This window comes from Takifugu rubripes, chromosome 5, assembly GCF_901000725.2.
Source record: "Takifugu rubripes chromosome 5, fTakRub1.2, whole genome shotgun sequence".
NCBI classification, from domain to species: Eukaryota; Metazoa; Chordata; class Actinopteri; order Tetraodontiformes; family Tetraodontidae; genus Takifugu; species Takifugu rubripes.
In genome coordinates this window covers 6,645,394-6,664,108 of record NC_042289.1, presented here as the reverse complement: position 1 = coordinate 6,664,108, position 18,715 = coordinate 6,645,394, and the positions used below count along the sequence as shown (strand labels likewise).

The 18,715-nt window shown below is 49.3% G+C and overlaps 3 protein-coding genes across 5 annotated transcripts; 1 reads left to right on the top strand and 2 right to left on the bottom strand.

The window, feature by feature from the left end:
• Window positions 1–200: 200 nt before the first annotated feature.
• Window positions 201–3,979, bottom strand: LOC115249908 (WAP, Kazal, immunoglobulin, Kunitz and NTR domain-containing protein 2-like). The gene is made up of 3 exons (XM_029836503.1): window positions 3,040–3,979; window positions 2,425–2,741; window positions 201–2,108 (listed from the first exon to the last, which is right to left on the bottom strand). Exons 1-3 carry the CDS (start codon window positions 3,244–3,246, stop codon window positions 911–913), a joined length of 1,722 nt encoding a protein of 573 aa, XP_029692363.1. The 5' UTR covers window positions 3,247–3,979; the 3' UTR covers window positions 201–910.
• A 1,748-nt stretch (window positions 3,980–5,727) lies between these two features.
• On the bottom strand, window positions 5,728–9,855 carry LOC101067541 (ankyrin repeat domain-containing protein 40). Of its 2 annotated transcripts, XR_964547.2 has the most exons (6): window positions 9,315–9,855; window positions 8,790–8,938; window positions 8,077–8,703; window positions 7,354–7,535; window positions 6,865–7,271; window positions 5,728–6,685 (listed from the first exon to the last, which is right to left on the bottom strand). XR_964547.2 is itself a non-coding variant. In XM_003964542.3 (5 exons), exons 1-5 carry the CDS (start codon window positions 9,446–9,448, stop codon window positions 7,131–7,133), a joined length of 1,233 nt encoding a protein of 410 aa, XP_003964591.1. In that variant the 5' UTR covers window positions 9,449–9,855; the 3' UTR covers window positions 5,728–7,130. The 2 variants fall into 2 exon arrangements, 1 of the variants encoding a protein (XP_003964591.1); XM_003964542.3 differs by having other exon boundaries at window positions 5,728–7,271.
• A 1,969-nt stretch (window positions 9,856–11,824) lies between these two features.
• LOC115249909 (luc7-like protein 3) lies at window positions 11,825–16,696 on the top strand. 2 transcript variants are annotated; one of them, XM_029836505.1, is made up of 11 exons: window positions 11,825–12,024; window positions 12,360–12,426; window positions 12,517–12,556; window positions 12,646–12,790; window positions 12,926–13,000; window positions 13,093–13,197; window positions 13,313–13,474; window positions 13,569–13,918; window positions 13,998–14,194; window positions 14,282–14,508; window positions 15,852–16,696. In XM_029836505.1, exons 1-10 carry the CDS (start codon window positions 11,926–11,928, stop codon window positions 14,473–14,475), a joined length of 1,434 nt encoding a protein of 477 aa, XP_029692365.1. In that variant the 5' UTR covers window positions 11,825–11,925; the 3' UTR covers window positions 14,476–14,508; window positions 15,852–16,696. The 2 variants fall into 2 exon arrangements, with proteins under 2 accessions (XP_029692365.1, XP_029692364.1); XM_029836504.1 differs by having other exon boundaries at window positions 14,282–16,696.
• Window positions 16,697–18,715: the final 2,019 nt, after the last annotated feature.

Genomic DNA, 18,715 nt, shown 5'->3' with positions numbered 1-18,715 from the left:
CTGCTTCAGACGAGGCCCTGTGTGTGTGTGTGTGTGTGTGTGTGTGTGTGTGTGAGGAGGAGGAGGAGGACATGCATGGAGGGATGTCCACTACAGAAGAACGCTCTGAGTGCCCACATAAGCTTGTGGATAAGCAGCGAGCATGCTGGGTATTTTGTCTCCGTAACCACCTGGAACAGAACGAGTCCAAAAAGCGCCTGTAATCTTCTAAACCATCTTTATTTGCTTTGTTCTATCATTTGAATAAAAACTACATGACACTGAACACATAAATATGACTGTTCCCTACAGACGGCCATCGTACACTGTATATAAACACAGCCTGTATATGTCAAGAAAAATAAATATATCAAATACAGGAGTCCATGTGCATATTCTGTGCTTGTAAATTGGCGAAAAAAAAAAAAAAAAGTTGTCAAAAAGATTCCATAAAATATGGAACCCATGAGCTTATTTGATTCTGGTGTGGAAACTGAGGCTTGGAGATGCGTCGCCGTGACCGACGCGCGGCGTTTTTCCTTAAATCAAACACAGAAATATTATCAATGCACGGTGTTAAAGGGCGAGAGTTCCTCACGGTACGTCTCGGGGACACACGCTGGGATTTTAGTAAACACGTACAGAGATTAAATACTTTTTACAGAGTACATGCTTGGATAACGCTAATCTATACGCTTAGTGTGGATAGGCGGAACTATTCAAACCGTCTTAGGAAACGAATGACGTGGAGAGCATCTGTGAGTGCGGAGAACATCTCTGACGATAGAAGCTTGGGATTATTGAGGAGTAACGAGGTGAAAAGAAGATCTCAAACAGGCAGACAGACGTCTAACGTACTTCTGGGGAGGTGTCCAGCCTGGTGAGGTCACTGGAGTGGAGACGATGGGAGGACAGCGCCCTCGGCGAGCTTCTACTGGGGGGGGGGGAAATCTTTGAGGAAGTCGCAGGTCTTCTTTTGGACGACCTCCCGCAGCTTCCTGATCTTGCGCGCGCTGGAGAAGGCCACAAAGCTGTCGGGCTGGAGGACGGCCATCCCGTTGTGAACGTCGCCCATGACGATGAGCTGCTCGTTGGCGGTGGTGATGTTGGGGCAGGGGCAGTTCCAGTCCACGTTCAGAAGGGTCACCTCCAGGGGCTCTTTGCCGAAGAACCTCAAGCCCATCTTCTCATCCTTCAGGATCTCCTCCACCGTCACCAGCGCGTGACCGGACTCCTGCTCCTCGGTCAGCTCGGTCACGCGGCCGAGGATCACGAAGTCGCTCTTGCAGAAGCTGTTGACCATCTTACCCCGGGGCTTGCACGCCTTACAGTTGTGGTTCTTCGGAAAGGGGCACATCTGCTCGCAGGCCTCTCTGGACTCGAAGTTGTTCTCGTTGCCGCCGCAGCCTCCGTACACGAAGGACTGGCACTTCTTCAGGCCGCTGTTGTACGCCCAGCGAGGCTCGTAGGCTTTGCAGGGCCCCTGGAGGCTGGGGAGGCTGCAGGGGGCCGCCAGCTCCCCCCCGCACGACAACATGCAGGCTTCATATGTGAGGAAGTGGTTCTGGTTCTTGTTGCACTGGCTGTAGGTGAAGGTGAAGCAGCTGTTGCGCTTGGACTCGTAGTACCAGCTGATGCTCTCCTCGCCGCAGTCGTCCGAGTCGGGACCCTTCAGACACTCTTCCGCTGGAAACGGCAGGTTGGTGTTGTTGGCCCCGCTCTGACCTTTGGCCTCTCTTCGGATCACCACTAAGGGAAAGTGCGAGGACACGCCCCCTCCGACGTTGCGGGCCGTGCACGTATAGATGCCGGCGTCGTGAAGCTGCGCGTTGTATATGACCAGCTGGCCGATGTTGGTGACCACGACGTTCCCTCTCACGTGGTTGGGCTTCATGACGGTGTTCTCTTTGCCCTTCAGCTGCTTCTCCCAGGTGATCTCCGGACGCGGCTTCCCGGAGACCTCGCAGAGGAAGCTAGCCGTCTCGCCCACGAAGACCGCCTGCTGGGCGGGGCCGGTGTGTATGGTGGGGAGCTGGACGTCGGCCGGTAGGGTGGTCTGGAGGGCAGTGGTGGGGTGTAGGGTGGTCTCTGCGGGGAGGGGACTGGTGTTGGGCCAGGTCAGGTGGTACCTGTAGGGGGCGGAATAACAAAAGATTTAACTCAAAGCTCTTTTTGGCGGAAATGATCGAGTCTCGAATCTGGAGTTAAGTTCCGATAAACGTGGAATTTTCCTGCTGTTAGGAATGAGATCGCACAGTGTCCATAAGCTTCTGAATACGACACGTTTGTAATGTCTTTACGCTGGTGTGTTCCTTCGTCAAAACGAGTCTTTCGTCGTCACATTTCAGGTCGAGCGTCATGTTTCAGTTTACAGGGGAGCAAACAATAAAGACAAACTTTACCTCATATCACCAAAAAAAATGCTTCAAATACTTAACATGTTACCTGCAGGTGACCTCAGAGATAGAGATACCCTTGGAGCACGCCTCCGCGTCCATGTAGCATTTGTTATAATAGGTCATGCCGTCCGACGCGCACGTGAAGTGCGGCTCTCTCTCGCAGCGGTCCCGGCACTTGCACACGGGCTGTCCGTCCCAGATGTCGCACTCGGAGCCTTGCTGGGTGCACATGAACTTGTCGCAGGTGGCGCCCTTTGGCATTCCGATGGGGCCCTTGTTGCCCTTGATGTCTATATAGCGCGCGGCCACGCAGCTCTTGTTACCACAGACGTTGGGGCAACACTTTTCAAAGGACTCGCATTCCTAAAGATGGAAAATAAGAGAAAGGTTTGCGGAATAAAAGTCTTTAAAACATCAATCCCTGCAAAAATGTGCGATAAAAATAAAGTTTTCGAGCCGATTAAATCCTCTTTAGTGGACTGTGAAGAGAGCACAAGTCCGTATAAAATATAATAAACGCATTTATGTTGTCTTTTTTACTATGTTAACATTTTTAAACTGGGGGTATCATTTCCATGGGCTAACATCGATCACATGTGTATCGTTCTGTGTCGTCTTTCTCTTACTTTAGTTATTCGGAACATCACATCTCCAAACTCACCTGGTCGGATTCACACTCGCGCATGCAGGTGCTCATGGCGTCCACCCACAGGTTCGGGTTCAGTTCGTTCGGGCACATACCTGCATGAGAGTACACCACTTTGGCCACGGACATGGGCATCGCTCTCACACGGTCCGTGTAAAGGAGCAAAGCGCAACAATGTCCCAGCAGAAACCAGATCCACCGCGGAAACAGCATCCACCACATGTCGGCCGCCGAAGAGCCGTGAAAGTCCCGCAAGGACGCGCGTTCAAAGCTGGGGAGGCGGCTCAGAACTTTCTCCGAGCAGCTGGATCGGACGATGCGTATTAAGGAGCGCGCAGGCGAGCATGCGGGTCCGGTCCGGATGTGGAAAGAACTCCAGGTTAGTCGCTCCACGCTTAATAAGCAGCGAGAGATTAAAGCCGCGGCGCGCAGACCCACCGAACACGGGACTGTGGGAATTACTGTTCCCGACTGGCCGCGCAGCAAATCCCAGCTGGGATACAGTTATGATCAACTTAATTAAAAAAAAGTTCTCCGACAGTTTGCAGGCGCTGGTTGACGGAGGACTGGCGAGACACCTGTGCGTAACGCGCTGGCCGCCTTAACCCTTAACTCCCAAAATCCCCATGTGAGGCACTTTGCACCAGTCGGAAAGTTCAAACAAACGAGTTAAAACATAATTTGGGCGAATTTCGATGGTGGAAACCTTTTTTTTTTTTTAATGTGCGCAAATGCAGAAATGTGTGCATTTACATTTTAGAGGTTCGACGAGTGTCCCAGAAAAACAATTGCGGAGTTTTATTTAGCGTAAGGTTTGGGTACGTTCTCTCTCTATATATGTTCTATACCGGGGCGCAATGGCAGCGTCCAGCAGGTGGCGCCAAACTCGGCATTTCGTCAGGTTGGCGCAGTAGAACGTGTTGAGGTTTCCACGGGAAAGGAAACACTGATGTGGTTCCTCTCGTTAGCTGAAGGTGCAGACATTAAATTAAACAGTGCTCAACCCCAGTGTGACCACGTGATCGCGCATTTCCTGCTTGGGACAGGGTGGAACGTGGACAGAGGGGTCCAAGACGACAGGACAACATACTTCAAGCCATTAAGTGTTTTATTAAGTCACATAAATAGAATAAGTCATTAAAAACGTAAAGAAAAAAAGGAAGCATGAAGGACAAAAGAGTGAAAGAATCATAAGATTTGACAATGCAGAGCTGGCGTAATTGTATGTGTGTGTGTGTGTGTGTGAATGGGGGTGTGTTTCCTCCTCAGGGTCCCTGCTGAGCCCAGTGAGGCCCAGTGCACAACAGTCCAGAGCTTGTTGTGTGAGTCTGATCCGTCTGTCTGAAAACACACATTCTCGAGGGCACAAACCTGCAGTTTGAGCTGCGCTAGCGAGCGACGGCGAGAAATCAAAGCACCAAATCCAGCTCGCAGCGCAGCGGTTCCCCGAGCCCGCTCTCGGACCCGACCCTCGGGGGCCCTGCACCCTTAACCTTCACCCCTCTAGCCTGCATTCCCAGCATAGCCAGCACGGAGCGGTGGGTGTGCCACATATTGAATAAAGCTGCCGAGGACCTGTATTGTCTGCAAAGGGTCCTTGACTTTGACCTTCTCCGTGCAACCCCCCCCCCCCCCCCCCCCCCCCACATCCCTCCAACTCCCCCACACCCACAAAGCTCAATGGTCTGTTTAACTAATAATGGTTAACGCGGAACAAAGAAAACACTGCAAAAATCAGGCGTAAATGATGTTTGGTCTGCAGCTCACCTGCCTCACCTGTGTGCAGGTGCACTGGTTTGTCCACAGGTGTACACATTTGCAGGGGGGGGGGGGGTTATTGCACATGGATTATATCATATCAAGAGGTTTCGTTTGTTTGCAAGCGTGCGCACACTCCCAGAGCCCAAATCCATCACCAAAGCCACCACAGGCGAACGCTTCACAGCCTCCACCTTTGGAACTTTCTCAGGGGCTTCTCTCGCCCACTCCTGAGTCCATGGGAGGCTGCCGGTGCCGGTTCCTAACAATGACGGTGTTATGACTGTTCGTATAAGCTTATTATGAGTGTCTCACTCCAGAACAAAGGGGAGGGACACGTCCAGCCACAGCAGGGCCCTAAGCTGATTCCTCAGCCCGTCTAGACACAGGACATGCCAACAGGCAGAAACAGCCTCCCAGGTACCCCTGAAATAGAAATTCGGGGCTTTTTTAAAAACCTTCCTTCACCTCCCCCGAGCGTAGATTTTACACACGATCTGGTTCTGGAGGGATTACGCAACATCTGTGCTCCACAGAGTCCGAACATCTGCTCGCCACATGAACACCATGTCACCGAAGAGGTTAAGGGGGGTAACACAAGCGTGTCAGGACGACCATAACCGCAGTGTTTATGTTCTTTAAGTCGGAAAGGGAACATAACAAAATGCCTCGTTGGCCGGGTTCATAACAGGATGTCCTGGGCGACACGTCGGCTCTGCGTGCAGATGGAGGTCAAAGGTGAACGGCCGGCAGACAGACAAAACCACAGCTGGACAGCTACGCTCTTTTTCTGTGGCGCTCTATTATCGAGGAATGCCGAGCTAAAAAACTAAAGTATTACACCGAGCGGGGGACGTTAGAGCCCAGCCCGTCTGCTCCCTCTAGTGGCCGCGGTGTGAAGCGCAGCCGGTCAGGCCGGGAAGGAAGAGATGCAGGAGACGGAGGTGTAATTCACCATGCTTTATCAAAGAACAGATACAGGTCTGGAGAACACAAAGAACACAGCTTTAACAGTGCCTAAGATTAGTTTCAGAGGTACACAGGACATACTGTATATAAAAATATCTGACTCTGAATGCATAGGTTAAGTTAAACTGAATTCGGCCTTTTCTAAAACAAGTTATCCCCCCCGCAAACTTTGTTAGTGTCAGTTCAAAGGTCGAACATGCTGATGGCCCTAAGCCCCCCCCCCCCCCCCACCACCACGCCGCGGCCCAAACTCGAAGGGCCACGCTCACCTTTGAAACGGTGGTGCAATAATAAAGTGTCAGACCCCAGTGGCCCCTCAGTCCTGGTGGGTCCTCCTCCCCTCCCAACATTGCACTAGCCTTCAACACTTCTCATCCTGCTCTTTCTACTCATCTGTTAGATATCAGGCATGAACGCAGGCGTAGCTGGTAAAGACAAAAAGAATCCATAAAAAAATGTCAACATAGAAAACATACAAAGACAGTAAGAGCTTCAGGTGTACATCGGTGCAATAAACACAAATCTGATTATTACGGCGCCGCTACGTGACCTCCAACGCCGAGTCCAAAGGAAAATCAAGTGTGGATCAAAGCAGCCTCCTTCCTTCAAATCAGAGCGCTGCAGCTTCTGACGCGCTACATAATCGTTAGCGCTTTTCACCTCAGCACGTGTTCGCCGCTCAGGCGGCGCCATTAATCCTTCTGATTAGGTCGAGTTTGGAGGAAGAGCCTCGCTTAAACTGCTAAATTCAAAACAACTAAAAAAATAAATAAGTCACAGCTGAGTTGCGCTGACGGAACTGAATGACACAAACAAGCTAGCTTCTTTTTCACAGTGTGTGCACGTGTTATGAATGGGTGTAGCTGGAGCGTACTCGGCGTGGTCAGCACTGGCTTCATCGCCTCCTCCTGAAGGTCATGAACAGACGCCCTCTCTGAAAGACACTAAGGTTTAGTTTGTGTGCTGTAATTTGTCCTCTTAATCCGTCCATTCTGCCTCATTGAGGGTGTGTCCACGTAGGGCTATTGCAGAATCCCGTCCAAGTGCAGTCTCTAAGGAAGACAAGCCCCTGCCCCCCACCCCCCCATGGTCCTGCCAAACCTTGGCACTCACCATAGCTGGAAAAGAGGGGAAGAAAAGGAGGGGAGCCCAAAATACGTTCTGGCAGGCTGGAGGACACCATGCGTCGGCAATCGCTTAGAACTGGTCGGGGACATGAAAGCGGCAGGAGGACCAGAGGACAGAAGCTACAGGACGCCAGGAGAGGACTCCTATTAATGAAACTGGCAAAAACACCAAAGCCGAACAAAGCTGGAATTAGGAACCCGGGAAGGCAGCTATAGAAGCCCGTCATAAACGAGGGGAGATCTAGGGCACAACTAGTAGGTGAGGCGGGACGCCTTCATGTTGTAGCAGGGTCTGTCTGTCAGGCCCCCTCCAGAGAAAAACGACAGGCCCTCCGCCTTCTCCAACACCACCTCCAGCTCCTGGAAGTCCTGCAGCCGAGCCACGTCCTTGTCCTGGGGAGACGGGGAACAAAGGTGGTCTTACTCAGAACCGTCCAGGCGCACGTCTCCACTCCTCGCTCTGAAAACCTCTTGCCTTTCTCAGCATGGTGTTGGGCAGCTTCCGGATCTTCTCCACGTGCTCGGCGCTGATGCCCAACTCGCGGCAACAGACCCTCAGGAGGGATCGATAGGTCAGCTCCTGGCGGTCCAGCTCCACCTCGATGAAGTCGTTCTCCCGGGCGCTGGGGTTCTGGATGCGCACCTTCAACACCAACTCTGGAGAGAGAGAGAGAGAGAGAGAGAGAGAGAGACATAGAGAGAGAGAGAGAGACATAGAGAGAGAGAGAGACATAGAGAGAGAGAGACATAGAGAGAGAGAGAGAGACATAGAGAGAGAGAGAGACATAGAGAGAGAGAGAGACATAGAGAGAGAGAGAGAGACATAGAGAGAGAGAGAGAAGAGACATAGAGAGAGAGAGAGAGAGAGAGAGACATAGAGAGAGAGAGACATAGAGAGAGAGAGACATAGAGAGAGAGAGAGACATAGAGAGAGAGAGACATAGAGAGAGAGAGAGAGAGAGAGACGCTGGGCTTCAATTCCGCATCAGGAAGAACAGAGTTCAGCATTTCCAGCATACTGAGAGTGTGTGTGTGTGTGTGTGTGTGTGTGTGTGTGTGTGTGACAGGTTTAACTTAAAAGGAAATCGTTTGGAATCATTTTTCTCTTGCACCTTTTTGGGTTTTCTGTATTTTCAGAGGCCACTTGGATCTGGACCCTCTGCCGCTGTGTCCTAATAATAAAAGACGACTGTCTCACCTTGGACATTGACCGGGAAGGTGCTGGTGAAGAAGAAAGGCTGGAACGCCGGCACGGCTCCTCCAGACTGGCTGTGGCCCAGCTGCTGCGGAATGGACTGCTGCCTGCTCATCGTGGGGTGGGCCCCGGCCACAGGCGGCTGCACCGCCCCCCCGCCGCTGCTGGCTGAAGACAGCGGCGGCGAGCACATGGCGCCATTGCGAGCGGGCGCCACGTGCTGGTAGTCGGCGTGGTTGATGAGGTGCGGCTCGACAGACAGGTCCATGGGGACGGTGCAGTTCACCACGGCGTGGTTGTGAGACGAGGACGAGCTGGGCGAGGCGCCGTTTTGCTCGGCCACGGGAAGGAGGTCGGAGGCGTGCGGCGTGCGGTGCGGCGAAGGGTTGGGCAGAGCAGCGGGGGGGTCGGAAAGCATGCTGTGTGGGTCCTGAGCCTCAAGAGTTGGGGGAAGCGAGGCTGGCTCGCTGTCCTCCTCGCAGCCTCTGGTACCATTCTGCGTGGCGTGCTGGTCCGTGATGACCTCCGACTTGTTGTCCAGCTTGGAATACATGAAGGGGGGGTTGGACAGATAGTTGGGGATGATTGGCAGCTCTGGCTCTTTGACTTCAGGCACTTCCTCGACTTCAACTGTGGGGATCACAAACACGTTTTCTCAAAATGAAACCTCACTACACGTTGCAGTTGTCACCAGGCTTCTCGGGACGTGCGCTTACCGCCTAAAAGCCGTTTGATCTCTGGCTTGGATGTGAGCTGAGAGGCCAACTCATCCTTCGCGGTCAGAATTTCTATGTCTGCGCCACAGGACAGTAAGTAGGACACGATGTGCTTATGGTTCCTCTTGCATGCCCAGTGAAGGCACGTCCTGGAGAAAGCACAATTTAACCAAGTGAGGAAACAATGTAAACACAATTGACTTTACTTTTCTTACTTCCCTGAATTGATTTTAAATGTTAAAGTCACTTTATATGAAGCCTAGTCCTTACTCTTGTTCAGAAGTGATCGAGTTCACGTCTTAGAATGGAAGGGACTTTATCTCCTGTAGATAGGCAACATAAAAGGCCACAGATCTGGCTACTAAACCAGCTCAGTAATCTTTCTAATCAGATAACACTGAGCACATTTAATCCCTCCAACAACGCCTTTAGCAGCCCTGAACCTTCAAAGTTAAATGTTACACAGCAAATGCATGCGTCAATCCGACCAAGTGATGAAGGAAGACATGTTGATTTAAAACTCACCATCCATTTATTTCGTTCTGTGAATTAATATTTACTCCACTCGCCACCAAAATTCGCACTTCGTCGATATCCCCGATGGCAGACGCCTCTCTTAGTCGCTCCTGCAATTCTTTATCCAACGAAATGGAGGACATTTTCGAACAAAGCTAGCACTGGGAGGTCATTGGACACGCAGAAAGCTCTGCGACAAAGTAGTCAATACCAGTCAACTAATGGTTACCATAAAGATGACACGCAAGACCTCCAAAAATAGACTTGAAAGCAAACATTAGCTACCGGGCTAACAGCAACAGCACCTTCGTGCTAGCTTGACAGGATACGACTTAGTTGCTAGCTTGCAGCCTCGGCTAACTTGGTGTTGGTTGATCACGTTTTTTGGAACGATTGTAATGCGGTTTCCCTAAAAGTCGATTACTCTTTCATTAGTTTAATTACAGCGCCGCTACCAGGACCCACAACCAGCCGACAGTGCCGGCGCTTCGCGAGGGGCTGTCAGAACACCACTACCTCATCAGGGGACATCTTTTGGTGTGACACCACTGAGCGAAACATTCGTTCCCCCCCCCCGATATCCGACTGCAGCAAAATGTGTCAATATTATTATAATGACTGCAGCCTTTTTACAGCGTCGATTTCAAGTGTTGGGCTTCCCCCGTCCACCCTTTTCCGTTAATTCTTCACTTTTTATTGTACGTAAGCGTTTCACGTCTTCAGCAAAACCACTGGAGGGCAGTCAAGACCCAGAATTAATGAGTTTTTGTAGAAAAGTTTTTCTTCTTTCATTTTGATAATTGGCCATAATGTCTTAACCCTCATGGATGACCTCGCCATGCCATGCACAAGCGTTATCCTGCATTCTAAAATGTTTTTAAAACAAAAATGAATAAATTAAAATCAAACCTGTATGCAATGTCAGCTTAGTTAGCTGAAACCATTATGTACAATAAATAGTTGCAATAGATGGCAGATTTAACATTTGTGTTTAGTTTAGTTTGTACGATTTTGTTCATTAAAATACTAATCATTTCGAATAATTACTATGCAGTTTCAATCATATTTAAGCAAACTCCAGGGCACCCATCTGTTTTAAAAACCCATCATAATCCATTTCATTGAAACTATTAAATTCACACATCCAAAGAGTGGGGAAAAGTATAAATTATAAATACATTAGCATTACTTGAATATTAATGCTTTTTTTAAATTAAAAAAACAAACAGCTGTTGTATCACAAGAGGTTTAGCTTGTTCCTCTGTGTGTATAAAAGCATTAATTAAAAAAAATCATCTCAGCTGAACACTGTAAAGGTTTACTGTTGTTTGATTGGAAACATGCACACAGGCTGGTGGAAGGGCTGATTAGAACTCATATTTTATATATATATATTTAACAGATAGAACAGATAGCAACATGAGGGTAAAATGAATGCAGTATTTTCTCAGGATAAACTCACATAAAAGCATCTGAGTCGCTGTCAGCCTACAGAAAGTACTTGTAGGATAAAAGGTAATGGTTGTGTTAATATAGGTCGGCACCACGGCAGCACCAATGGTGGCAACAAACACCATTAAGCACACAGAAAGCAGCACCACGCTGCCCTATTAAAATCTGCCTTGCAGCAGCAATAAATTTTATGAAATGCTGATAATTTAAGCAACAAGAGTTCAATGGATGATCTTGTCCAGATCTCACTATCAGATTACAGAAAACATTATATCAAATTTCATCTTTTGCATTCTTGGGTTTCTAGGTAGATGGTAAACTGTCTTTTAGAGTATACAGATTGTAAAATTAGGAAGGTTTAATAATTTATAAAACCCGAAAAGGTTTACAAACAAATAACAAACCCGAATAATTTACAAACCCGAAAAACTCCTGTAGAGGCTACGTTTCTGTTTTAAATTACAGGACATGGTCTAAAGTGCTGCTAAAACGTTACAGGTGCCACCTCTGTTTTATTAACCGTGTGTGTGAATTAGTAAAACTGGTCTCTTCGCAAACTCGAGGATTAGAACTACATTACCCATAGTTCAAGCGCTCCTAAGTGCCCGCCCTGATTATTTGCACTTCCGGTTGAAAAGTTACAGGAAACTGTAATTTGACGATGGGCATTAGGAATGACAAAAAGAGCCAGATCATTTGTCCCAGTCAAAACTGTTTAATTGTATTTTGTTTTATCTATCTATCTATCTATCTATCTATCTATCTATCTATCTATCTATCTATCTATCTATCTATCTATCTATCTATCTATCAACTTTGATTACTATAGTTGCCTTACTATTTTAAATTATAAGTGTTTGGGTGTTCAGGGGTATTGTGTAAAATCGAAATGGAAATATAAAAACACGTACTACTACTACTAATAATAATAATAATAATAACAACAATAATAATAATAATAATACAGTAATAATAATCTATAGGTTTTCAGACAGTTGCGTGTTGCTGTGGTTCATTTCAACGGCTCGTCCATCCGTCCCCTCGCTGGCTAACTGATGAAACGGCAGTCTGCCATTTTGATCAGTACATTGCGCGCATTACAAGAGTATCCTGGCGCATCTGGAGAGATCGTTGTACTTTACGTCCAGGCTACATTGTATAAAGCAAAATGCTTTCGGCGGCGCAGCTACTCGATGAGTTAATGGGCCGAGACAGAAATTTGGCACCTAACGAGAAGCGGTCTAACGTGCGTTGGGATGACGAGAGCGTAAGTTAGCTCCTTAGCTAACATTAGCATAGCCTAATATTAGCATGCTAAAAGCTTGAACGCATGGTTGTCAGTTCTATCCAAGACGACTATTTTTTTTAGGATAAATATTACAGATTTTCTTTTACCGTGGACAGATGGTATAGGATGGTTTTATTCTTTTTTTCTGTGTTTTTTTTAACGATACGTTGACGCCAAGGTCTGCTAACGTTATATGTTGCCATCGTCCCTTCCTGTACAGCGTGTACATATGGTGTTGTCACATTTCGTTGGAGTTTAGTACGTTTTGAAGGCATCATATTGTCACAATTTTAAAAGTCTTGCTCTTCAACAAGGTGTGCCGGTACTACCTGTGTGGCTTCTGTCCTGCTGAACTGTTCACAAACACCCGCTCCGACCTGGGTAAGTCAGAAAGTTGCCCCCCCTGTTTAGACCTCGGTGCCAGATGCTGGTTGTCCTTTAGATGAATATATTATATGCTCTTTCATTCAGGCCCCTGTGAGAAAATCCACGACGAGAATCTTAGGACTGTGTAAGTTTGAAATAACGCCGTGTGATTTTTTAGTTTCTAACTTTTTTTTGTGACCGTCCCTTTTCTGAGGATTGTCTCATTGTGTCCAGGTATGAGAAGAGTTCCCGGTTCATGAAGGAGGGCTACGAGCGAGACTTCCTGCGCTATCTTCAGTCTCTTCTGGCAGAGGTGGAACGGCGAATTCGCAGAGGACATGCCCGGCTAGCGCTTTCCCAGGCGCAGCAGAATGCAGGGGTGCGTAATTTGGAGTGATAAACTTGAGCCATCTGTACCCGCTCTCCTTCCACCTGTAATACAGAGATTCCTGGGAAGGGTCATTTGGAGTTCACGGACCATAAAAAGTCGGGATTGACGGTTTTCTCCTTGCAGACTCCTGGCCCATCTGGTAAGAATGAGGAGAAGGCCAACGTTCTAACAGAGAAGATCGAAGACCTGGTTGTCCAGGTAGATACTACATGGATTTAAGCTAATTCTTATAGAGTAAAATTCACTTGGCATGATGTGATTTGGAAGTGGCTCATTTGCTTCTCACTTAGATTGAGGAACTGGGTTCAGAGGGCCGTGTGGAGGAAGCCCAGGGAATGATGAAACTGGTGGAGCAGCTGAAGGAAGAGAGGGAGCTGCTCAGCTCGACTCCCTCAGTAAGTAGCCTTTAGCCCGTAGCCCAAACGCCACCTTCATTACTCTTGAGATCACAGAGGACTGGATGGTACGATGCAGTGTTAGATGTGGATCTGACGTGCGTGTTTTGTGTAGACAATTGAGAGCTTTGCTGCTCAGGAGAAACAGATGGAAGTGTGCGAGGTGTGTGGGGCCTTTCTCATTGTCGGCGACGCGCAGTCTCGTGTGGACGACCACCTGATGGGCAAACAACACATGGGTTACGCCAAGATCAAGTCCACTGTGGAGGAGCTCAAGGTGAGAAGAACCACCTGACGACAGAAGCTGTTCCTGCTGATGTTCAGGCCCACGTTTTCGAAACGGCGCTTAACTTTTTGCCGCTTGTGTTTAGGAGAAACTGCGACGGCGCTCGGAAGACCGACAAGGAGAAAACCCAGTTGTTCGGAAGGACAGGGAAGACCGGGAGCGTGAACGGGAGGAGCGGGAGAAAAAGCGCAAAGAGGAGGAGGAGAAGGAGAAGGAAAAGGAGCGGGAGAAAGAACGCGAGAAGGAGCGCGAGCGGGAACGCGAGAGAGAGAGAGACAGGGAACGGGACCGAGAAAAGGAACGCAGGGGGCGCCGGAGCCACTCAAACAGCCGCCACTCCAGTCGGACCTCGGACAGGAAAAGGAGCCGATCTCGTGATCGTCGGAGATCCAGAAGCAGAGACAAAGACAGAGAGAGGGAGCGCAGGCGCAGCAGGTGTGGCTTCCGCCTTTATTCCAGTCTTCCGTTAACCCGCAGTATTTGTGTGACCGATGTCCCCGTCTTGTTGAACCAGGAGCAAGGACAGGGAGAGGAGGCGCAGCAGGGAGCGTTCTGACAGAAAACGCCACTCCCGCAGCCGCGAGCGGAGGAGGTCTCGCAGCTCGGAGCGCAAATCTCACCGCCACCGCAGCCGGGACAGGGACAGGGAGAGGGATCGGAATCAGGACAGAGACAGGGAAAGAGACAGAGAGCGGTCATCAAAAGACAAAGGTGAGGACGGCCCTCGACGTACTGTAGCAGGCGCTCGCGCGGGAATGCTCGGGCGGCTCTGAAGCTAACGTGTGGCCCCGTTTCCAGACCGAAAGATGACGGAAGAGAGGAGCAGCTCTAAGAAAGACAAGCACTCTGGCGGCGACGCAGCGCCCATCAAGGCTTCCTCCGAAGCGGAACCAATGGAGACGGAGACAGCGGCCGCTGCTCCCGCCTCCTCCCCGCTGCTTAACGGCCAGCAAGAGCTCCTCCATTCTGAAGGTGACACTCAGTCCAATTAAAACTGATCTGATAGGACCTCAGATCAGGCTCAGGTAAGTGTGTCTTCCTCCTCACTCCCCCTGGCTCTGAACCTGGTCCCCCCTCCCACTCCCTCCCCCTCTACCCCTTTTCCCCCCTGTCCCCCAACCTTGCCAACCCTCTCGCCCTTCCCCTCTCACCCCGTTTACGTTCAATGCTTATGATTTTGTCTTATGTACTATATGCATATATCTTTATCCTGTTTTTGAATAGTGCATCATAAGTATGCACTGAAGATGAAGGACTAGGCCTGATGAATGAGAAGAATGTAGAAAACATTCTGACAAAGCCAAGAGGGAAAGGCCAGTGTAGCCCTGAGCAAACATGCCCGGAGGTACCCCTTGTTTTGTATCGGTTTATGAAATAATAGTTTGTCTATGTGGACAAAATGGCAGAAAAATCTCATAGTCTAACCAGTTTTTTTCCTGCCTGTTTTCATTTTTCTTTTACTTTCAGTTAAAACATGTAGCAATTTTGATGTGAGTTGCTCCAGAAAGGGCAAAAAAAGAACAACCCCCCCCCCCCCCCCCCCTTCCCAAGCTGGGTCCCTGGGTCTCCAGGTTTATCCAGATTTCCACTCATGTAAACACTCAGACACATTTTCAGCTCTGACGTTTATGGGGAACCCAGAACGATCTCCCCAGCCAGCGAGCCATTTTCTGTAATCACAACTCACATGTTATGGATGTGTTGTCCAGCTTACTGTGCCTGCTAATGCCATGCAGTGTGTGTTTGGGGGGTGTTGTAGCACCTGGGGCCTAATGTTAACGCTCTAACTGGAGGCTAGGGTTTACGGAATGAATTGCAGCTGACTTCCCATACCTCACACAGCGTTGGTGTTGTGAGCGAGACCACATGAGAAAAAGGGCAAATTAAAAATCATGGATACTCTGACTGTCAAACTGTGCAGGTACTCACCCCAGGTACTCCTTTCTCTACCCACATCCATTTCTGTTGCCTGTCAAAAACATAATTCTATACTTTTCCAGACAATAAAATTGAGCATTTGACTGCATATATTTTGTTGCTTGTTGCTATGTGTTAGCGTATGCTTGTGACGTGCCACAGACGTGTATTTTTAAACAGTGTGATGGAAAAACAACCTGCTTGATAAGAACTATTTCACCTATCAAGGTTGTTTTTTTTAAAGGTATTTAGGATATTTGATAGTTTGGACTGGCCTTCTGAGCGGGTGCAAAAAAAGTAATGGTCCGATCAAAGTAGTAGGTGGAATCTGTGATATCTTGGAGCCAAAGGGGCATTTTTAAGCATCCACCATGTCGTCTGATACGATGCCGCAGGCCTTCTTCACGGAGCCTTTAATAACACTCGCTGTTGCGATGGTTTCTCCCACCAGGGGACGCTGGGAACTCTGGAGGAAGCGGCGGCAGAGCACACCGACCCAAACCTGACCCCGACGCAGCGCTGCTTAAAAACAAGGTGAACCACAACATGTGTAGTGGCTTATCAAACACCCCCCCGCACCTGTAGAAAACACGCAGCGGGGGCATTTAATTCTCTGGCTTTACTGGTTGTTATTTTGGCCCACTGAAAAGGTCGATGTGGTTCATCTATTCGGCGCGAGACCAGAACTTTGTTTTTGCCCCTTTTTTGTGTGCTTTTTGTTTTCAACGGTTTTCCACTTTGGCGTTCAGTGACAATTGAAATAAAAGCCGTACGTGTGGTCTGGTTTGCTTAGTCGGGTTCTTCTTCACCTCCTTGACCTCCTTCCTTTTTTAGATTCAGCTCAATATTAATGTACAATGTCAGTCCAGCACGGGGGCGTGTCTCTCCTCCCATTGGGCCGTGTCTGCACTCAGATGTTTTTCTAATGTTCTCTGATTAAACAACCAACCATGTTACCGTTAGAGCCGGCACTACTGCCCGTGACGCGCCTGAACGCAGCAGCCAGAACTCAAACGTGCTCATTTGGCCCCTCTCCTGGCATGTTGGAGAAACCAGGAGCCACCGCTGAACCAAAGTCATCCCAGTCTTAGCTCCATGTCGCACCACCGCGGCTGGTCTCTGACCCTCAGAGCGAGCGGATGAACCGTAGTAAGATATCTGACTGGTGCGGACAAGGCTTTAGAGTGTATATTGTTAAAAAGAAAAAAAAAAGTTTCATTTCGAGGACTGAGCTGTTTCATTTTGTTCTACTTTTAATGTTCACGTTGTCTCAATGAATAAAAAGTGAAAACTTGTTTTCTTTGGCTCCTCCCTTGAATGCACATTAGCACCACTGTTCATTGGGCCTAGCAGGGGTGGGGCTGCCTGGTGGTCTCTGCGGGGGGGTCTGGGCTCTCCTGGGAATATATACTGGGAGGGCAGGAGAATCAACTAATCTCTTGTCCAAGCGGTTGTTGAACGTCCCAGCAGCAGCTGAGCCTCAGCGGAGATTAAAGGGAAAAGACCCAACCTGCAGGCTACTGTCACCAATCCAAGTTATTGATTGATCCTCGACCCAAACACAGCTCCAGTTCATATTAAAGCCTGACTCTTGGCAGCACCCATCTCAACAGCCAGGGGACAGAAAAGCCACTTCTGTTAGTAGTTGTATATCTGCCCCCTGCTGGGCCACATTCAGAGTTCCTGTCTGAGTTCTCTGATTTCTTATCTGACTTGGTCCTTAGAACGGAGAAAGTCATTATCATTGGAGACTTTAATATCCATATGGACGTTGTAAATGACAGCTTTAGCCTGGAAAGACTGGTAGTCCTCTCCCCTCCTCTCTCCTCTCCTCTCTTCTCTCCCCTCCTCTCTCCTCTCTCTCTCTCTCTCCCCCCTCCTCCCCCTCTCCTCTCCATTCCTTAAGACAATTTTGATTGTAACAGACACTATATAAATGATTGATTGATTGAATACATTGATCAGCTGCACACAGATCGGCTTTAGTTACTTCAAACCACGGTTGCCGGGCCCACAATCCCCACCCCCCACCCCCCCCACCCCAGGGCGAAATGGCAACAGTCATTAAAGGTGTGAAGTTTCCCTTCACAAGTTCTGCCCCATGTTGGTGGGATATGGTGCCAAAGATTCAGCATGAGGGGGAATAAATGACCCTGGGAGTGTGTGCGTGTGTGTGTGTGCTCTGATAAAATTACTGAGTAATTACAACTAACCAAGCATGAGCTCGCAGGAGCGCCGGCCCAGCTGTGATCCCATCGCTGTCCCTGAAAGTGCTCTCAGCCTCCTGGATTCACTTAGCCTCCTGTCCCAGGATGCCCCAGTAGCAGGTGGCCGTCAGATGGTGCAGCACCTCCTGGGTCGGGCGCGTAAATGAAGAATAATTATTTATACAAGGAAGATTAGATTCTTAAAGCATCTAGAGATTGGTTTATCTATAGATTGTTGCCCTATAGATTGTTGTGTGAAATACAGTTTGTGGAGGAAAGGTTGATTTTCTTTGGTTTGTTCCACTCTCCACCGGCAGGGGGCGGTGTACACCTGCCACCGCAGCGCCCTCATCACTGTCAAAGGAATGTTCTCGCCCAGGCAGCGTGGAGGCATCCTTGAGACCCCCCCACCACCCCTCAGATGGCATCATTTCATTCCCTCCGCTGCTCAGAGTACACGACATTAGAAAAGGCTGCATTTCCCTCTGGAGTGGGGGGTGGGGGGGGGGGCTGAAAGGAAACATCAGGAGAGACGGTGAGCGGGGAGGATGGGGGGAGTGATAGAGCAGGAGATGGAAGGGGGCGACTGAAGGAACCAGGGATAATGGAGATGGATCGTCTCCATCCCTCCTCCACTTTTCCCTCTCCCCGTCAGCGCTGGAGTCTCCAGTGAAGGTCGACTCGGGAGGGAAAGCAAGTCGTAGATTATGCAGTGGAGATGCAATTCATCAGCGCTGTCGACGCGCTGTCTGATTAATGATCTCCACTCCTGCAGCACGCACACACACGCACACACGCACACACACGCACACACACGGCTCGTGTCAGCTGCCACTCAGTGCTGATGCTGGATTAGAGCTTCCCCTGCAGGCTCCTGCTGTTTGTGCTGACTCCGACCGTTGCTGCGTTATTCCACGTTATTCCGGCTGTTTTCCAGGTGATGTAATGACAGCCTCGGCTGCGGCGTCACCTTGTTTTCCATGCGAAGGCGCAGTGGTGGGCCGGGACGAGGCCGGCGGCCTCTCTGTCCTCACAATTTGACGGATGCTTCGTTGTCAGCATCTGTTCCTGTTGGCCGACACACAACCTGTCGCCGTGGCAGCTCGGC

Bases quoted from the DNA above. Each gene is read 5' to 3' on its own strand.
- LOC115249909 (XM_029836505.1), top strand. From the start codon at position 11,926: ATGCTTTCGGCGGCGCAGCTACTCGATGAGTTAATGGGCCGAGACAGA. The intron at 12,791-12,925 runs GTGCGTAATTTG...TTCTCCTTGCAG, and splicing joins AGGCGCAGCAGAATGCAGGG to ACTCCTGGCCCATCTGGTAA. The intron at 13,919-13,997 runs GTGTGGCTTCCG...TTGTTGAACCAG, and splicing joins AGGGAGCGCAGGCGCAGCAG to GAGCAAGGACAGGGAGAGGA.
- LOC101067541 (XM_003964542.3), bottom strand. From the start codon at position 9,448: ATGTCCTCCATTTCGTTGGATAAAGAATTGCAGGAGCGACTAAGAGAG. The intron at 7,536-8,076 runs GTGAGACAGTCG...CTCTCTCTCCAG, and splicing joins CTTCCCGGTCAATGTCCAAG to AGTTGGTGTTGAAGGTGCGC. The intron at 7,272-7,353 runs GCAAGAGGTTTT...CCGTCTCCCCAG, and splicing joins CCAACACCATGCTGAGAAAG to GACAAGGACGTGGCTCGGCT.
- LOC115249908 (XM_029836503.1), bottom strand. From the start codon at position 3,246: ATGTGGTGGATGCTGTTTCCGCGGTGGATCTGGTTTCTGCTGGGACAT. The intron at 2,742-3,039 runs GTGAGTTTGGAG...TTCCATCTTTAG, and splicing joins GCGAGTGTGAATCCGACCAG to GAATGCGAGTCCTTTGAAAA. The intron at 2,109-2,424 runs GTAACATGTTAA...CGCCCCCTACAG, and splicing joins ATCTCTGAGGTCACCTGCAG to GTACCACCTGACCTGGCCCA.